At 41.0% G+C, this 20,069-nt stretch overlaps 1 protein-coding gene across 2 annotated transcripts in view; it reads right to left on the bottom strand.

Moving 5' to 3' along the window:
- The window catches only part of ABHD5 (abhydrolase domain containing 5, lysophosphatidic acid acyltransferase), a 28,126-nt gene extending 9,568 nt beyond the window's left edge, over positions 1–18,558 (bottom strand). The window contains exons 1-4 of one of the 2 annotated variants that reach the window (XM_021525882.2): positions 18,398–18,558; positions 4,718–4,803; positions 4,069–4,441; positions 519–673 (exon numbers count right to left, since the gene is read on the bottom strand). In XM_021525882.2, coding sequence (XP_021381557.1) covers positions 519–673; positions 4,069–4,441; positions 4,718–4,803; positions 18,398–18,528 — 745 coding nt within the window. In that variant the 5' untranslated portion in view covers positions 18,529–18,558. Of the gene's footprint in view, positions 1–518; positions 674–4,068; positions 4,442–4,717; positions 4,804–10,206; positions 10,266–18,397 lie in introns of those variants that run through there. The other variant, XM_077786986.1, reaches the window with a different exon arrangement.
- Positions 18,559–20,069: the final 1,511 nt, after the last annotated feature.

Below are 20,069 nucleotides of genomic sequence, written 5' to 3'. Positions count from 1 at the left end.
TAGGCCCACCAGATTTCCTAGAGTGGTAAGAAAATGGCTAATGGAAAGAACCCAGGTTCAGCTTCTCTAAACTCAGGCCAAAGACTTTTGCATTTATGACAGATGGCCTTCTAATGTTAAAAGAATTTGGAAATCCCATTTGCTCATCAAACTGGAATTAGAAGGGAAGCTAAATGGACTGTGACCAGAGGCAACCAGAAAAAAACCCTTTCATATTCACACCTCTTTGTCAGGGTTCCCCAACAGACACCTGCATAATGCAACTCACTATAACTGAAGCCTGTACAGATCATATAGTGCAGCTTGCTGTAGACTATTGTTCTAGTACTTCTAATAGCAAGAGCTTGCCTTCTTTCATAAAAGAGTTCAAACTTTCTTCAACCTCTCCCACTTTCTCCTCCAACTCTTTCCTCCATGGGTGATACAGACTTGCAAAAAAGCTTATCATTATGTATTGTCTGCTCCATGCTTATGTTTAACCAAAACAGAAATGGTATTTAAGAGTAGCTAAAACTCACCAAAGGGTCCTGCTATTCTTAGCCCAGCTAATGGATTAAATGGACTCAATATAGCTCCTAGTGCTTTGATCCAGATTGGAATTGGTCTTTCGTGTTCAGCATTGTCAGGCCTCTCTGGAAAACCCCATGGCTCCACTAAGATAAGATGCTTGACCCTGTTGGCAAAAAAGGTTCAGCAGTTTAAAGTACAGTAGCTTTTCTTTACCTAAGCATGATGAAAATGTGCTGTTTTACAGATACATACATACAGCCTACTTTAGTTACTTCTATCACAGAGGCTTATTACCTAGCTTCTGATTCATCAACCATTTGGATTTCAATTACTAATTAGAGAGTGAATTGCACCTAATCATATGTATGAACCAGAAACATGGAAGCATGTGTCACAAAGAGAAATTCAGTATATTACAGATACCCACCGTCACAAACATTTGAGAGGAAGGATAGTCTTGTTTCTGTTTTTAAAAATAGCCTAATCTAAATGCTCAGTCAATATTATTTGCAGAGGCAGTTTAATTTGACAGAAAAGAGGATAATTGCATCTGTTTCATTAAAGTGAAGTTTCTAGAAGTCTAAGATCTCTGTTCAAAGAAGAGACACAATTTAACTGAAAAATCATCAAAGTAAAATTTGAACTGAAAAAGGCAGAGTAAAACTAGCAGTAGACTTCCAAATTTATTGATTTTAGGTCATGAAAGAAAACATCAGAGAGGCAATTTGTAAAATTATTACTCAAAGGAATACAGTACAGAGAGCATTGTACAAGTCTCTAGCACATGCAACTATTGACCACTTTGTGCTGTGGGTCCCCCTCAAGCAAAATTGTAATTCATCCTGGTTGATTAGAATTGTCCCTTTCCCTTTAATTGTCCCTTTTCCATTTAATTCCATAATACCACCTACTCTTACATGTCCTAGATTGTGGTGATTTCTGGGAAAAAGTGACGCTTAACTATAGTTTCCATTTTAAGATGATTTTCCATTTCAGCTTTCTCATTATCATTCTATACAACTACCTGCCAGGAGGTTCTAGCAATGTGGGGATTGGTCTTTTGTCCCAAATAGCAAGCAGTAGGACATGAGGAAATGGCCTCAAGGAGGTTTAGAGTGAATATTAGGAAAAATTTCTTCACTGAAAGGAAGAAATTGGAGTGGGCTGTCTTGTTCTATCTGGTCTAGTGGGATGTGTCCCTGCCCATGGCAGGGAGGTTGGAACCAGATAATCCTTTAGGTCCCTTCCCACCTATACCATTTTATGATGCTATGTCCAAGGAAGTGATTGAGTACACATCTTTGGAGGTATTTAGATGTGTGACTGCAGTGCTTAAGGACATAGGTTTAGTGGTGCACTTGGAAGTGCTGGGCAAACAGCTGGACCAGATCCTAGAAGTCTTATCTAACCTAAATCCATCTATGTTTTTTATATTTTTATCTTTAACTTTTTACCTTTTTTATCTTTTTCCTTCATTACTTCCTTCCCTGTTGAAGCCATGAGATCATATATTAACACAGAAAAATTCATAGTGCCTAAAATAATGCTAGAAGTGATCCCAAAAGTTATTTCTAGGTTATGATCAGTTGGGAAACCAAAACAACTGTGCTTGGAATAAAGGGCTGGAAAGAATTAACATCACAAAGGCGTTTCTTAGTTGTTGGCTCAGCTATGAGCATAGCTGCATCTTGCAGCAAACAGCAACAGTAAAGAGAGGACAAGGTAGAATCTAACTGTACAAACCAAGCAGGAGAGATCAGAGGCACAGCAGAGCAAGCCATGAGGAGCCATTCAGGGACAGCCACACACACTGCAAACTATGGTATTAAGTAAAATATGGCAAACAAATTAATAAAAATAAAGTAACCTTTGTTTCATGTTTCCTTTCTTAATACTTTCCTTCCTGTTTGGCATTTCTCCTTTTGGTAAACAAGCCTAAAGCATAACCCAGGATAATGGGAAGTTGACCATGAGAATCACTTCCAAAGTAAATGTCCAGAAATTGCACTATTTGAAAATCATGGCCCACTTCAAGTTGGGAATATGCTAAATGGGAATCTTTTTGGATTAGTAGCCTCGGATTTTCCATGGACTCTGGTACAGTGTAGCAAATTAACGGATCATCTATGCTTGGAGAAACAGATCTACTTTCCTAACAATATGTATCCAGAATCCCTTAAGCCTCTAATGCAATTTTAGATAACCTGGCTGAAAGCTGTACTATATTTATCACTTGATTCAATGCTCTTTTAAGACCCTAACAGTCAATTTGTTATTTTGGTGGTCTTAGTTTAATTTCAGAGAAACATTAGTAATGTGAGACACAAACTGAAACATCTCCAAATTAATTAACCCCAACTTAAGCATAGTGAGGCATAAAAATAAAGCACCACTTTTGATGTAAGTCAACAGTGGGCAAAACCAATATCCAATCCCAAAGGGATAGGACAGTGCCATTTATAGATACTCTGGAAAAAGAGGTAAGGTAATTATAAGTGATCCCTACAAAAAGCCAACTACAGTTAGCTAGAAGTTGGTTTAAAAGGATAATAGGTTTATATCTTTATTGCAGTTCTGGATTTAGAAACATATCTACTTTCACACATCGTTTCCAGCCACTTGTGCTAATTGTTGTCCATTTAGAAAGAAAAAAGCAAAGTATTTTAGCGAAAGACAATGCATGAAATTACTTCAAATATATCCAGGTGAGAAACAAAGAAACAGTAACACTTGACATGAATAGAAAAGAATAAGGTATGCTTAGTAAAATAAAGATTTTGCTATATGATGTGGAGAATTAAGCTAATATTCCGTTTTTCATAGGAGGCCACTAAATGTATCCCAACAAAGGCACTGACATTTTTTGATACAGAATTGCCTCGGTTGGTGAGATTCTAGGTCAGCTAGAAAGGGACTTATAACCAGATACATAAAATAAACAAATTACTACTTTAAGAGGAAAAAAATGTATTAACTGTTGGACAAAACATGGTGCAGAAAATGCCTATGAAATATAATTAGAGAACTGCTGCAGATGGGTTGTCTTACAAAGAAATATGAAGGCATACAGACAATTTAAATCAAAGAGTCACTAACATAATATTTACATCATTCTGCTGGCACCAGGCTGACTGCTAGCATATAGGCACAAATTACCTAGGGGAATTATATTCAGAAACTTCAATGTTATGCATAAGAGTGGGAAGTTTGGCAGAAACAGGCCTATTTTCCCTTCACAAAACTATCTTTGAGACAAAAACATCCACCCATAAATACATTCACAACTATTTCACCTTATAATATGGCAAGGGGGTACTAAACTTAAGAGGTACAGAAAAGTACACAGAAAATCATGTTTACCATATCTACCTATTTCCTTCACCTGGAAACAAACCACACAATTAATACTTTGGTCTTAGAATTCTATATAATTTCTTTAAATCATCACAGTCATCTACATAAAGATTATCTATAAAGAGCTTGATGAAATAAAACCTGTATTAAAATCAATAATCAAATACAGAAAAGGAATCCCTTTATTCCTTTATTTTCACATACCTTGATGGATACTTTAAAGAGTAAGCAGCAGCCAGGAATCCACCTAGGTTGTGTCCAAGTAAAATCATTTTTTCTAGCCCCAACTCCTTTCTCCATTCTTCTATGGATTCCACAAACTGATTTTCTGCTTCCCGAGCATCAGTGTCAAAGTGTGGTCTACTGCTACGTCCAAATCCCAAGAGGTCAAAAGCATGAACGGTCCTGTTCTCACAGAGATCTTCAAAGTTGAGAGCCCACAGTCCAACACCTCCTCCAAACCCATGCAGCAGAACAAGTGGAGTTTTATTTGAAAGGTCTGGAGAGAACGTCAGTGTCCATATTTTATTTCCATTAGATATATACACGTATTGTTTATTGTATATACTTGCAATACCTGGAGAACAAAGGGGAAAAAATTGTGTTGCTAGACACATGACAAAATACCAAGTACATTCTACTGAAACGACTGTTTTAAATAGAGATCTCCTTTCAAAGGAGATAGCTTCTAATCAAATATCTACATAAGTGAAAAATAAAAATGTAATTTTAAACCTGTTTATTTCATCACAGTGTAAAAGACATACTGAAAAACTTATCTCATTATATTTAATGTTAATTTATAAAAAAATCTAGTTATATCTGTGAAACTTACTCAAAACCAAAGACTTACATTTTAGCATTTTGTCCTCAGCCTCTTTAAGGTGTAGCAGTGATGTGGGACACCAGGCAGGAAGCCAGCTGAATAACCATCCAAACCTACAACAGCAATACAGAATAAAAACATCTTGAGCAGCATGGTAATTTTTGAAACTGATTCCTTGAAGACATTTCTTTTGCTGCTCTTTATAAGAGAGTCCACGTTAAGCACACGTTGTGAAGAACACTATTTTTGCAGTGGGAGAGAATTAATTTTTTCCTGACTTTATAAAATGTGGCATCACAAACAGGGGCATTCTTCAAAGGGTGAGCAGTTTTTCCACTGTGTCCCCCTATCACAGCATACTGATCTGGAGACATGAACCTTCAACATCAACCCAACAAGCTTTACAAGATATGTAACAATCACTGGAGTTTCCAGCCTCCTCTCAAGTTCCTTTGGAAGTCTGCCTGCATATACATAAACTTGCACAAACCTATTATTTCCACAAAAAGCAGTAAGCTCTGCCTTCACCTGCCTAACCTGAACTGATTATTACTCTAAATTTAAAAAGTGAAAAATAAACAGGTTTATCTTGCCAAGCAAAAACCTAGGACCTTAATTATGAACTTAGAAAGAACGTCCCAGAGGAAAACAAACCAGCAATTCCCTCAATAGAAGCTGCTTTTCCAGCTGTCAGTTACTATCTTGGTACTGCCAGCTTGACCATGAGAGCAGGGGGAATGACTCAGCTGGCAGCATTGCCTAGCCCAGTGCTGCAATTTGGTACTGCTCTTCCTGGGTGCTAATTTAACCCTTAGTTTTAAGACAGAATCTTATTTTTCCATCTCTCACCTGGTTTTGAAGTGGCTTAGACTACCAATGCAAAGCTTCCACTGCAGGACCATTCCTCGCAGGGAAGAGGATGTCAGTCACCAAATCAACTTTCTCTAGTACTCTTTTTCTACACTGAACTGCTTTTCAGTTAGTTACACAATTTTCAAGACTGAACACAGAGTATTAGTTATACAACAACTAATGCTGAAAGACCATTAGATTACTAATGTCCAGTTTTTCAGTGTGCACAACACATCAGTAATAAATAAAAGCTCGAGCCCCACAAGTTCTTTACCCAAAGCATCTTCTCCACAAGGGACTGACCTACTACAGCTACATTGCTCCTTAAGTTTATGATATGACACAGACAGTTTTCTGGGAATGCACAATGCAACTACAAGCACCATTTTTCAGATTCATAGAAACCTGTGAGAGGACATTTAAGAAAAAAGCCCCAAACCGTATCTGACCAGAACAGATTAACCATCCAATCACTCAGGCCCACTGCTATTCAGTATTATTTACTCCTCTACACTGGTATCTGGCTGTTCTGTAAATAATCTTCCTGACCCACCATATCACTGGAATTGTTATAAGGAGGGACCATGCAAATTGTTATCATAATTTTAATTGAGGAGCTGGGAACAGGTAGTTGTATGTCCTCCCATGGTATGTGCTCATGCAACCTAAGAAATGAAGGAACTTAGCACCTTATAGGAAAATGGGAATCCAAGTATTCTGCTTCCTCATTAAACTATGCATTTATTTAAAAGTAAGATCTTTAAGTTAAATCTGGGACAAGCCAAAAGTAATTTCACCTGCAAGTAACCATGAAATCCAAGTTTAACAATAACACAAATTGTGTCTAGTGCTATGAATTACTCTGGTAAATTATTAAACAACAGCTAGGTCACCACTCTTCTGAGTCAAGCTTTCTGCTAGTTACATGCTCAACTAGGCACTTTCATTCTTAACTCTTGGGTCAGAAACAAAACCAGTCACTATTTTCCCTAAGCTGAAAGTCTGTGTACTGTTTCTTCTCAGAAAAAACACTAAATCAGCAAAGAAAATACCTTAAAGATCTTATTTATTTATTCACAGAACTGTAAAGCTGCAACACATCAACAAGAAAACAGTGCAGGGATATGGCCATAATGAAATAGAAGTGACATCTACAGATCATGGTCCCGGAACCGTATTTCCTAGGAGGCACCTGGATACTTAAGAAAATTATTTAGGAAAATATATCAGAATGGAAAAGTTGCCCACTCCTTCTTTTCTTACTTACAAGAACTGTTCACAAACACTTAGTTTTTAATTCACAAGAGGCACTGCATACATGTATAGTTTGACAAATACAGTCATCAAGCTGAAGCTTTAAAATTAAAACAATGTTTGCAATTCTGTCCTGTTGCACTTGCCGAACTAAAACAGTAACAGTGAAGGCTTTCAGCAAAAAAATGTGAGCATTTTCTAGAAATACTATTTTAGGAAAAAAATATTTAGTTACCTATGGCCAAGACTTAATCCTTTGTTTGCCTCCAGAAAATATTTACCACATTGCTAGATGTTGTCCACACTTGAAGTACAAACATTTATCTAATCTATTTGAATATTTTTTCTGATAACTTTGGAAGGATATAGTTGTATCATTTCTTTTGTACATCTGTGCCAAATGTGTCTTCTAAATGCATACAGGAACATCCATTGCTTACATGGTCTGTCATTTTTATTTCTGTGATATAAAGCTGTAAGTGCTACATAATGTCAAAAATGAAGCAATGGACCTTTCAAAACAGTGTGCACACCAGCAATGGAGATGAGTTATGAAAGAAAACTAAAGATTCCAGCAGTAGTTCCACTTTGTAAGTGAGCTACCCACTGCCAGAAGAGGCAGACCCCACCTGCTCTCATCACCCACCACTTCCCTTACACTCTGTTCCCACCTGTCTTTTTGTATAAAAAGTCAAGAGCAGAATCTTGTATTTTGAGGGGTCAGGAGGTCCACTGGCCTCAGCTGCTTGCTATTTCAAAAAGTGGGAAATAAATCTACTGGCAGCCCAAATGTTTGTAATTTTTTACCAAATGTACTTTACAGGTGTTATACATTGGAATTTAACCTGTGTATGTTTGTGGCCATGTAGTAACATAGCCAGCATGCACATGCATGCTAAAACAATCAATAACCAGCAGTAGGGCAAAGCATTGCAGAGGACGATTCTTTGCGTCTTCAATTTGGGGTTAGTTACATTCTTCACATCCGTCTGAAACCATCTGGAGTAACAGAGGCTGGAAAAATCAGAGACTAGCAGGTGGGGTGAGGGGGCTGCTGGCCTGCCAAGTATTCAAAGAAGTCATCCTCTTTGCCAACAGACCTCCACACACACTTCCACACTTCTTTTAACACATCTAGGGAAGGAGACCAGAAGGTAAGGGAAAGCCCTGGAGACACCCACTGAATGACCTTAGTGAAAGTCAAGGTGATTAGTGTGAGACTAGAAGATTAGTGGGGACTATCAGTCGCCTATGTTAATGAATAAATACAGTAATAAATAATGCAAACAAAGGGATACACACACAAACATCTGACAATATGGAGCTGCAACCACCACATGCAGGGGCCAAGCCACCAGGCAGGATCTAACACACTGGCTGGTTGGAGCACGTGTACTGAGACCCTGGTTGCAAGCATAAGAAAGGATAACAATTAATAATTATTACTATATTTTGACACCTACTGAGTGAATGAACATTGTGTTATGTGTAGCTCAGGATAATACTGCTTGTCCTTAGCTGCTTGAATGTTAATTTGAATCAAGATCTTACTGTCAGCACTACTTGAATTGCTTGAGGGTAACTTTCAAAAGAACTGAGAATCAAATAGAGGCAGAGGTACAGTGAGCCTGAACCATCCATTCACCTCCACTACTCAGATCAAACCAAATTAAGAATGTGGCAAATTGGTTGTACCACCAATTTTGGAGTTTTCTGTCAGCTCCATTAACCCTATTCAGCTTGGTGAGAAATGACTCCATGCAATACAATTAATGAATCTGCAGCCAGTTACAAATTTGACATACAAAAAGTTTGTGAAAACTTAGATACTGCTGAAGAATTGAAAACATATATTCTAATAATGATGCATTTACTGAAACAGTTGAATAGTCTATTTGATTTCTAGCTTGTAATGTGGATTTAAAAAATGGAAGCTTTACCACATAAAAATACTCAGCAGAAGTTGCTTATAACTCTATCTAGGAGATATAAATGTACAGAAATGGAGCTCATTCTCTTACTTTTCGAGCATACAATTTACCTACATTGGAGTTATACAAATGCATGGATTAGAAGATGTAGCAAGCTTGAAATCATTAAATGGAGGCACCTCCCCACATACACCAGCACTGCAGATCTAGCTGTCCTGACCCGTGGAAAATCTCAGTGGCAGAACAGCAAACCAAAAAACCTGGGGCTTGCAAACAGATTGCAAAAAGGTAACAGAACTACACCAAACCAGAGTAAATGAATACAATACCATTTGCTACATGATCGCCTATCAAAAATTTTTCACCCACCAAGACAGGACATGCAAAAACCTTTCTAAAGTGTTGAATATAAAATCAGCTTTTCACTAAGAATTTTGGTGTTAGTATGGAAATCAAAACTCCCAGTACAGACCAAAAACCATGCAGCAGTGACAGGAGTGTGGAGAATTCCTGTCAAAAAGAATTATCTGGACTTAAAAATTACATCAGTAAGGAAGCCAATGCTCAGGTTATACAACAAATAGACAGTCACTTGCAAAGGAAGGATTATGGGAAAGTAACTGAATGCACAAACAACAGAGCTGCACATCTGTTTGTCTTGGTCTCAGGAAACAAATGTATTTAATATTTTTGAATTAATTTTTGCAGACAATATTGAAAACTAACAAGATTTTAGCTAGGGAGCAAGCTCAAAAACTTAAAAAGCTGAAACACCGAGTGAACTCACTGGTAAACTACTTCAAGCTTTACCATTTACCCTTAAATCTGCTTAGAATGAAGTTGATCTTTCAAAAACCTTAACCCCCTCTTCTCCTGACACTCAGAATTAATTTCAGCAATTTAGAAGTAAAGAAAGAAAAACAAATTAATGAAGATAATTTTGTACTCTTTCTTCCCAGTACCTAGAGGAACAGCATTGGGATTTTCAGGGCCTTTCAGCTGATAATGCAGCTACAAGCACCCAGAAAGTCGAGCTAGTTCAAATTTAAGAGACTCTTACACTGTAATAAAAAAACCCAAACTATTGGAAAGGCAGCTCAGATTCTACCCTCTTGTTTATGCATAAAGTATTTTTGCGGTACTGTGCTTAGCAAAGGAACTTAAACTGCCAATATGTTGAAATCTAAATATAAGCAACATAAAGTTCACTCTTCTAAGGTCTTACATAAACCTCATCCCATAAAACACCATGTGTCTTCTGACAACTCATTGAGCCCTTTCACTTGTTATTGAAATACTAAGAATGGGCAAAAAAGGAGGAATGAAAAGAAGCACCAGTTTTTCATAACTGGTAAAGAGGTCAGGGTATCAAATTTATGGCAAAGTGTCAATTTGAAAAATAAAGCTTTTACTGTAATGCTCTATAAACACTTTACAGTTAATACAGGATGGATGCTTAAGTTAAGTAACTACAGATACCCTTTTATCATTTTCATTATCTCCTTTTTACTCGATGCTTTCTGCATTTTCCTCAGCATTAGCAGTAGTCTACACAAAGCTTAAGAGTATGTAGGATGGTTTCTTCCATCATCAACATGACTAAGTTTTCACAGCAAATTCTATATTTGGTTACTAAATTTCAAGTTTATGGGTAATAACCTGAAACAATAAAAATCAAAACAGTCAAGGATGACACAATCAAATAGAACTTTCTGTATCAAAATGTAGCAGGCTTACTAAAAGTAGCTCATTTCTATCTATGATAGAACTGAGTTATCATAAATTTTTCCTTTCCCATTTCGTTGCTTTAATAGCCTGCAATATGAGAATATTGGGTGCTGTTTACATGAATGATTATGGCAGGAATCGATCCTTCTTTGTTAGCAGTTACCAGCAACACCACCATGGCAAAAACCCCTAATATGTAAAGAAAAATATTTTAGTAATCACAATATCCAAGGTCCATCTTGGTGGCTGTCCTTTGTGCCAGATCTGTGAAATTCAGGCATGAAAAAGGCATGAAAAATTATTTTCAACCAGGTAATTATGGTTTTACCTAGCTAGAGAAAAGCCAAAAAGTTAACCAGCAGACCTATGAACTATCAAGGTGGAAAGAAAGACTGTGAGTCAAGGTGGAGGACACCAAGCTTTTAAGTCAGAGCTGCCACTGACAGACAGTAACATATAATCATGACATCAAGTCCACATTTAACTAGGCAGGGATGTTTCTGCAACAAGGCTCAGGATATGATTTCATGAGAACCTTAAGAGCATAAGCAATTTTAGGAGTCCTTGAAGTCCTTCATTCCTGTTTCTAAAGTGCAGCACATTCTTTCATGCTTATGTCTTCAGAGAACAGTGAATATAGTCAGAATCATTCAGGCATACACAGAAACCGTTTTTGTGAAGGCTGTATATCCAGGGACAAAGCTTCCGCATGTACAATAGAAGTCAGATGTAGCAACCACAACAATTTGAATGAGATGTTCCTAGGATGAAACACTCTGGCAGTTGCAGACAAAAATCAGGAGAAGAAAAACATGACATGTTTCACTTTCATTGCATGAACAGACTGAAAATCCTCAAGGAAAAAGACCTCGAAGTGCATACTAAAGAGGCAAGACCCAGAAGCAAGTATCAGGAATATAGTAAGGGGAAAAAACCCTCTTTGCTTTAAGAAATGTCTGTTTACCATTTTAACGGGGAGACAAAAAAATGGATGAAATCATTCTCAACAGGTTAAAAAAGGGTAACAATTTTTTTCCCCAGATGACATTATAACCCTGCCCATAAAGTTCTGTTTAGATGAGTTTTGAGCCAAGATGTTCCATGCAATTAGATGTTGTGAAACTCTTGGATACTTCAGTAATGTTAAAACAGAATGTTTTGAAAACCTCTGCATAATATTTCTAGGAAGTGTAACATACATCAGCCCCATTCCAACACAAAACCCATGATAGGTTATTGCAGAATATTGCTCTGCATTGGGGTAGAGGTGAAAACAATGCATTCCTCATGTATTTACTGCATCTTGAACTCTGTGTTCAGAACATTCAACATCAGAATCAATATAAAAATTCAGAAGTAAGTTTTATTACTGTTTTTATCAAAATTAACTTGAAAAGTACCTCATGAATGTGAATCCATAACCAGTGAGACTTTCTGGCTATTTTAGAGATATTAAAGTTTACTGTGACTATTTTAAGTCATTTGAGCAACCTGATCATTCAAGAAGTGGAGAGGAACTACAATTCTGCTCTCTCCCATGTCAGGCCTCAGACATAGGTACACCTTGCAGTACAACTTCACTACTGCAGCCCCCTCTCCCTTTCATGAGTCTATCAGCACTGACATTTTTTTTTTAACCATATGTATCCTTTTTTCAATGCTTTTATAATTTCTTTCACCCACTTTCTAGTTATACCCAAAGGTGTCCATTTCAGGGCAAGTGCTTTTTCAGTATGTACCAAAAGAATGAATTTACTCATGGGGTGTTACCCAAGCCTGTAAGATGCAGTGCTCATACTGCTTACAAAGAAGATGTGAGAGCAACCAACTCAGATTCGCGTTCTTATTTAAAAGCTAAAAAAATAAAAAAATTCCAAAGAAAAAACATATTAGCAACTACATACCAAGTATGGAATAACACAGAATACAGAGATAAAGGTGCAGGAGAGAAGCAAGGGAGAAGCTGCACAGCTCCACTAAAACTCCTCAACCTTGTGACAGAGACCACGGGTTAGGTACCACAGAGGTCCTACCTCTGCCCCCTCCACAGTAAACTCATATAAGACAGAACTTGGCAATGCCACACATTACACGTGTTTTTACAAACAACACACTGCGGTAAGAATTTGTGAAGAAAAACATAACTAAAATTAAGGAAATGAAAATTTCCTCTTTGTGCCCCTTAGATATTATTCAACTGTGTAGTACTTTTATTTTATTCATACATCAACTGATGTACTCCTGCTGCCCTTCAGATATTGCAGGACTTCAACCTTGCTTAATCCTTGTCAGCCTTCTCATACCTACCATGCCAGCAGCCCACATTTCAGCCTGTTCCCAAATTCCATCAAACTAGACAAGAGCAAAGCACCGATGCAACAGGCACCCCTCATTAACCTGTACCATTGCCCACCCTCTACCCTGCTTCTCTTTTGGTAAAATTCCATTGTATATCGTGCACAATTTAGATCACAACTTTAGGAGGTGAATGTTTTCATTTTCCCATAAGGGCCCGTATAAAAACACAGATATAAGACTATCTAAAGCATATGATCACTTCCCTCAGCTCCAAGCATGCTATACACAAACCCCACTTGTACACAAGTATCAATACACACTGAGGGTTGTTTCACTGCAACTCATTAGAGCAGCTTCTATTATGTGTTCCTTTATCATAGCCACCTAAGGTGACAAAGAGTTACCTATGTCAAAATGCAAGAACTGGTATTCAACATTTTGGACTAATTATCCCCATTTCCATTTCCCATTTAGGAAAACCTAAGAGGTGCTCAACCTGTTTGACAACAAGCTATTTTCTCTACATGCTTACACCATAAATGCTTTAGACGTCAAGGAAGTGCAAGTAGTCTTAAAAATAGTTAAGAAGTTAAATGGGTCTAAAAAGTCACCACAGCAAAAGTCCCCTTATGGAAAAGTAAAGATGTAATTAAGAAACTTTTGGTATCAGTATGACACCAAATTACTAAATACATCCAAGAAAAAAAATTCTACAGTGGTCTGTTAGAGCTCTAACCCAACCCATTTCTGTATTTTGCCATTTGCCACACCCTTCTCTCCATCACTTCAATATATGAGCAGACTTTTTCAATGGCAACAGGCACTCTTACATCTTCTTTTAGAGAATGCATTTTTTTATGCTCATGTCTTCCCCTTCCATAGTCTCCTATCATCTTGCGATTTCTAGTACAACACACTCAGATCACCTTCCTTCTCTGCCATTCCTCACCATGTCACCATGTGTTCTTGCTGCCACTTAAAATCCTCCTTCTACCCTCTTAACCTTATTCCAGATCGACCTCATTCCCTTACACAGCTTTACTGACTCACAGATCTCTCTTCTCCACTGACCTCTCTCCTGCTGCTCAGCTTCTCATCTGGATCTTTCTGAGCCAATATAAATGCAGACACTCACCTTTCCTCTCATGCCCTCTTCTCCCTGGCTGCCAATACACACCATGTACAAAAAAACTATCCCAAAAGAATGTCAGAATTGCAAGTAAATACTCAGAAGTTATGAAACACAAGCATCAAAATCTCCTCAGCAAGAAATGTTAATAAACCACTATATAAAAGAAGAGACATTTAAACAGTTTGTCAGCTGGGAGAGCTGTTCAGAGTCTCCCACAGAAGTTCAGAACAGTCAGAGAACTCTCAGCACACAAACGCTGTCCCTTTGTAAGAGTAAGGACTCTGACTGGGCCTATCATCCCCCAGCAGTCTCTAAAACAACTTTTCATATACCCAAATACATGCAATACTGGCTAAAAATCGTGTTCTCCAATGACCCATAGTCACCAGCACTATGGCAGCCCCACAGCTAGTTGCCCCTCTAGAGTTATAGCTTCACTGTCACTTAGCTCAGCCCCCATTTCCACTGGGGCTAAGACACCCCCTAATTCCACCTCGGCAGCTTCTGAAGAAGTGTCTTTGTTTGATACTTGGAAAGTGAGGTTATGAGCATCTTTCTTCTGCTACCAGAATGAGAAGATAGCCCCTGCTATATTTTGCCATCTTTCCCTCTCTTCCTTTAGTCTGCATTAGGAGAAATGAGAGATCTCGATGAACACAGGCCTTCCCTCCCCAAATTCATACAAGCACCAGAAAACATTAGAAATAATCCCATAAATGCCTGAAAACCTGCTCAAATACCTTCTGATGAGCTCACACATGTAACACAAAAGGCTTTAAGTACTGAAGCTGTGACTGACACAACCCTGCCAGCCAAAAAGACAAAAATCAGAAAAGATGAAGGAAATTACCTTTAACCTTTTTCCACATCTTCTTTCCACACTGCATTTACATCTTACTCTTTAAAAATGCAAATTGTAGCCACCAAACCTGTGTTCAGTCACCTGCACTACAGGAAAGAAGGAAAGTAAGCAGGACCCTGTTTTCAGCAGCCTACCCACTCAGTTTGCTTTAAAACCTAGATCATGTAACCAGCAAAAAATTCAGGCAAAAATTCTGAGTTGAGTGTCCATTCATGCTGTAACACTGTGAACCATCCTACCAAGGAGACGACACAGGCTCTATCAAGCCTAATAAACTATTCCACTTTTATTAATCAAACAGCTCACTTCAAAATTGAGTTCTGTAATACTAACAAGCTTGAAGGATAACACAAAAATAACTGTGAACACTGGTGTTAGTGTATGTCTTTACCTTTACTTCAAGCCACTATTTTGTGAGACTAAAGGCCACTTACAAGCAATTTGATGTGGGCTTGTAACTGCAGATCACTTAAAGTTTTGTTTTAAAGAAAACCATTCCACTTTTCTCAAAGGCAGAAAAAAAAATCCCCAGTATTGCAGTTTAGGACCCTTTTTCTGTATGTATACATACATTTAGTAGCTGTTCATCCTAGCTATATTACAAGCCATAAGCCGTCTTGCTGCATCCACTGTGAATAAGTGATTCGATACTGGCAAAAGGCTCTCACCAGGCTGTCAGCCTCAAAAGCAGAAGTCTCCATCTAAAACCTACACAGAGGAGGTCCAAGGCTGTAAACAGGTTTGGAAATCACTAGCAGGTGACATGTTAACCAAGCAATCGCTGGCACTGTGACTACTAAAACATTTGTTTAGTTAATCTTCTAATTCAAAGTTAGGACAGGGCCATGAAAAGTTTTCATGAATAAATTTTCAGCTGAGATCTTCCAGAAAGTAACTGAACCACTATTATTCTGTTTTCACCATGCTTTGCACAGTTACCAAATTGCAACAAAGCAAGTGTGTTGCATAACAAGTTGAGTCACACTATTGTTTTCAAAGCAGATAAAACTTTGCATTTATTCTTTGCGTGCACCTGTCACTAGTAATTTAATCTAGGGGTTTGATAGTATATTGTAACTTCCTATCACTGCCACAGAATTCTAAATGAAAAATCATTTAACATATTTCTCTTGTTTATAAACCTCCCCTGGGTACTGAGCATTGCTTGACTTCAAAACATGAACAAATACTAATTTTAATTATTACTAGAAACTGACCAATAATAACACTAACGTTTCAACACAAATGCACTTTTTTAATTCATGGAAAAGACTGATGATATTTTGTTTTTAGGAGTCTTTAGTGAATTGGGAGGCTTACTCTGAAAAATACCACATCAACATCTAATTGTTCAGAAGTTCTGAAAACCAACACCCCTTAAAAGCCACTCAGCTGTGTAAACCACACGAGAAACTTGCAGTAATCCTCTTGAAAATTCAGCCTAACCCTATCAACGAGTGTCACGATCCTGCAATCCTGAAAGGCAACTCAAGTTGAGAGTGCTTGGCATCGTCTCAGCTGCACTCAGCACTCTGTGTGATCAAAGCAGACAGCTACTGCAGTTCAGGCTAATGCGCTGAATGAACACACAAACAAAACAGGCTGAGCCAGAGCTATTTTAAGATTTGTACTTAGAAAACCTGTAAACCAGCAACAAGAAGCTTTACAAACTACTTGTATTTAAGACTGAAGGGGTCAGAAAGAACACAGAACCAAAAAGGGTTTCACTTGTAGCTTCAAGTGGGTAATGTTGCAGAGGTTCTGCGGAGGTGAAAATTTTGGGAAGCTATTTCAAGTTTGAGGAAAGGAGGAGAGTGCAGAGTTACAGAGTAGACAAAATTGCATAGTGCTTTGAAAGGGAAGCTTTTGGAGTTTGCATTTGAAATAAGAATGCTGTATATATATGGTGATAATGGCATAACAGGGCATTTGGAAAAGATGGATAGTTCAGATCTGGTCGGATTGAGCTGACAGAGCAGGAAAATATGTAAGATGAAATGCCAAAATCCCAAGTTGGAAAAAGGACTAAAAAAGGAACAAGACTGAGGATGGGGGTAGTTTTGAAAGATAACAAAACAGACACATAACATGACAACATGCAAATGGCAATACATTTAATTAATAAGTCATGAATGCATGGGATGATTTTCATGCAAATAGCTGAAGAATTTTAAGTCTGATTTCTCAAAATAACGAAAGACTTAGTTATGCAAGAAGGGAGATGTAGAAGAATAGGCAAGAAATTAGTTTTTGAGGACTAGGCAATCAGTAATGGGACATACCACCTAATATTTAGAGCATAGAGAAAGAGGAAAACTTAAAGTAAACAATACATATAAAGCATATTTACACATCTGACAGAAGGAATAAAGCATATGTATGACTAAAGTAGAGCTAGTATATTCTGATAGAGCACTGTTTGGATTAGAACCATAAAATATGATGGAACAAACTGTGAGATAAGTGACCAGCAAATACATTAAGTACATTTGGTAAACAACTCAGATATAGGATGACTGTATTATTCTACAGGGGCAGACAACATATTTGGGGGCAATGAAAGGGTATAAAAAGGGATCTGCAATGGAAGTTTAAGTGTAACAAGAAATAAAGCATGCGCTAAGAAGAAATACTTGAGTAAAGAAAATGTGAATTGAAGAAAATACCATTGATTAGTAACTGGTATACAACCATTTGAACGTACACACACAAAAGACATAGTGAGGAACTATGTAGTTGCAGGCAGAAGAATGATTATTAGCTATAACAAAGTCATATATCAAGGGTGGAAGTGGTTACAAACAATTATTAGAGATACATGTTAAGAACAGGGTCAGGATAACTTATGCCATAGGAGTTATTTCAGTAGATGTGAATGCCTTGGCACAGTGAAAGGAAATAAAAGGTTAGCAGGCAAAGCACATAGTACCAGAAAAGTTAGTCCAACAGTGTATGCTTGTAATTTATAGATGTGCTCTCATCTCCTACTTATATAAAGTATAAAATGATGACACAAGTGTACTGTCAAAACGAAAATAGAGCATGGATGGAACGGGAAGATGGGGTATCTGTATGCAGGCATGAAGCCGCAGAGGCACAAGGAGCATGGGCCAGCACTGTATACAGCCGTGTGACCTCTAGGGCGCAAGGCAAGGGTGGCTGACAGTCGGAGTGCGCACACACGCCAAAGCAAAGCGGCAGAAAAGGCGCAGGGACACGCCTGCAGGCAGGTGTGTAATGACAACAGCCGGCCGGCCACAACAGAGCTGCAGTGCAGAAGGGGAAGCAGCGGGGGGACACGGGGCTTGCAGGGAGCCGGCGGCACACCCCGCCGGGAGCCCGCCCGTGCCAGGAGGCGGGAAGCCATGGCAGGAAGGCGGGCGGTGCGGCAGGAAAACATGGCAGGCGGTGCGCCACGCTCCGCGGAGCGCCCGAGCGGCGGTGCCGGAGCGCGGCAGGGCCGGAGCGGAGCGGGAGCCCCGCGGCCGCTCGGGGAGCCGGGAGCCCGCCCGGCCCCGCCGCCAGGGCCGCGGGCAGACGGGCGAGCAGCACCCGCGGCACGGCACGGCCCGGGCGCCCCGAAAGGCTTCCTGCCGCCGTCTGGCCAGCCGCGGGGAGGACAGGGGTTACCCCGCGGCCGCTCCACTCACCCTTCGCTAGGAGCCTCCTCCTCGGCCATGGCGGCGGCGCGGTGGTCGGCAGCTGACAGCGGCGGAGGGGCGGCGGTGGCGGCGGCCGGCAGCAAAGCGAGGGACAGCGCGACGGCGCCGGCACCGGCCATCACGGGCTCCTCCCTCTCTTACTCCCTCCCTCCTGCCCGCCCGCCGCCTGCGTCATGCCCGCGGGGCCACCCACTGCCCCGAGCGCCGCCCGGAGCGCCGCGGGCGTGAGCGGGCGTGAGCGGGCGTGAGCGCGGTGCCCCGCGAACGGAGCGGGCGCTGGGCGCGGAGCCCCGCAAACGGAGCGGGCGCTGGGCGCTGGGCGCGGAGCCCCGCAAACGGAGCGGGCGCCGGGCGCGGAGCCCCGCGAACGGAGCGGGCCCCGGGCGCTGGGCGCGGTGCCCCGCAAACGGAGCGGGCTCTGGGCGCGGTGCCCCGCAAACGGAGCGGGCGCTGGGCGCGGTGCCCCGCAAACGGAGCGGGCGCTGGGCGCGGTGCCCCGCAAACGGAGCGGGCGCTGGGCGCGGAGCCCCGCAAACGGAGCGGGCGCTGGGCGCGGTGCCCCGCAAACGGAGCGGGCCCCGGGCGCTGGGCGCGGAGCCCCGCAAACGGAGCGGGCCCCGGGCGCGGAGCCCCGCGAACGGAGCGGGCGCTGGGCGCGGAGCCCCGCGAACGGAGCGGGCGCTGGGCGCGGTGCCCCGCGAACGGAGCGGGCGCTGGGCGCGGAGCCCCGCAAACGGAGCGGGCGCTGGGCTCTGGGCGCGGAGCCCCGCAAACGGAGCGGGCCCCGGGCGCTCCCCAGGCGCCCGCCAGCGGCATGGCTGGAGCAAGGCTCCCGTCGGTTGGCTCCTGCTCCCGGGATGGCGGCACAGATGACGCCCGTGGCAGAAGGGCCGCGGCTTCCCGGGCGCGCAGAGGGGCGCACGGTGCATGGGGGTGTAGCCTGTGCTGTGCTCACTGCACACGGTCCTGACATAACTGCGTACACCGCACACACTGGCATACTGTGCATATCTACCCCACTGCTTTCCCACCGAGTGGCGTACAGAGGGGACACAACACCGGGCAGCGGCACTGGAGAGGTGGCAAAGCCCCCGTGCCAGCACATAGCTGACAGGTAAAGCAGGAGAGGGAGCACAACCCAAACTAAAGCGTCAGCTCTCCCACAGACATATCCTTGGCAATTCGCTCAGCAAGGCCTGCAAAAAGGGCAGCAGGGCTAGCCAGTACTAGGTGTTCCAGGTTGTAATGTTTGTTTTTACATTACATATAGATGTAATGTGTATTACATTTATAAGAAGCAAATGAGGAGTTCTGGATGCAACTTAAGTATTAACAGTCCCTAAGACGATTCCAAGTAGAATACCTATTGCGATTGTCATTTTCAAGTGTTTTGATAGACTCAAGTGCAGCCGTGCCTATGGGGAGGAGAATGCTGGAGTGTTCTTGTTTTAGACAGCATTTGGCCTCATAATATTGGTTGTGTTATTGTTCAGCTGCATAAGAACTGCATTTGTATTGGGCAATCAACAAACCTTAACTGAAACAAAGCAGCAAAGTGCAGCAAAAGGAGGAAGTGGCAAGAAGATTTTAAGTCTTGTGTTTCTTCTGAATTTTGTCACTGAGCTCTAAAGCTGTTTTTAGAAAAACAAATGGAATGATG

This window comes from Lonchura striata, chromosome 1, assembly GCF_046129695.1.
Source record: "Lonchura striata isolate bLonStr1 chromosome 1, bLonStr1.mat, whole genome shotgun sequence".
NCBI classification, from domain to species: domain Eukaryota; kingdom Metazoa; phylum Chordata; class Aves; order Passeriformes; family Estrildidae; genus Lonchura; species Lonchura striata.
Note: the sequence above shows the minus strand (reverse complement) of the source record. Positions and strands in the feature narration are given on the sequence as shown.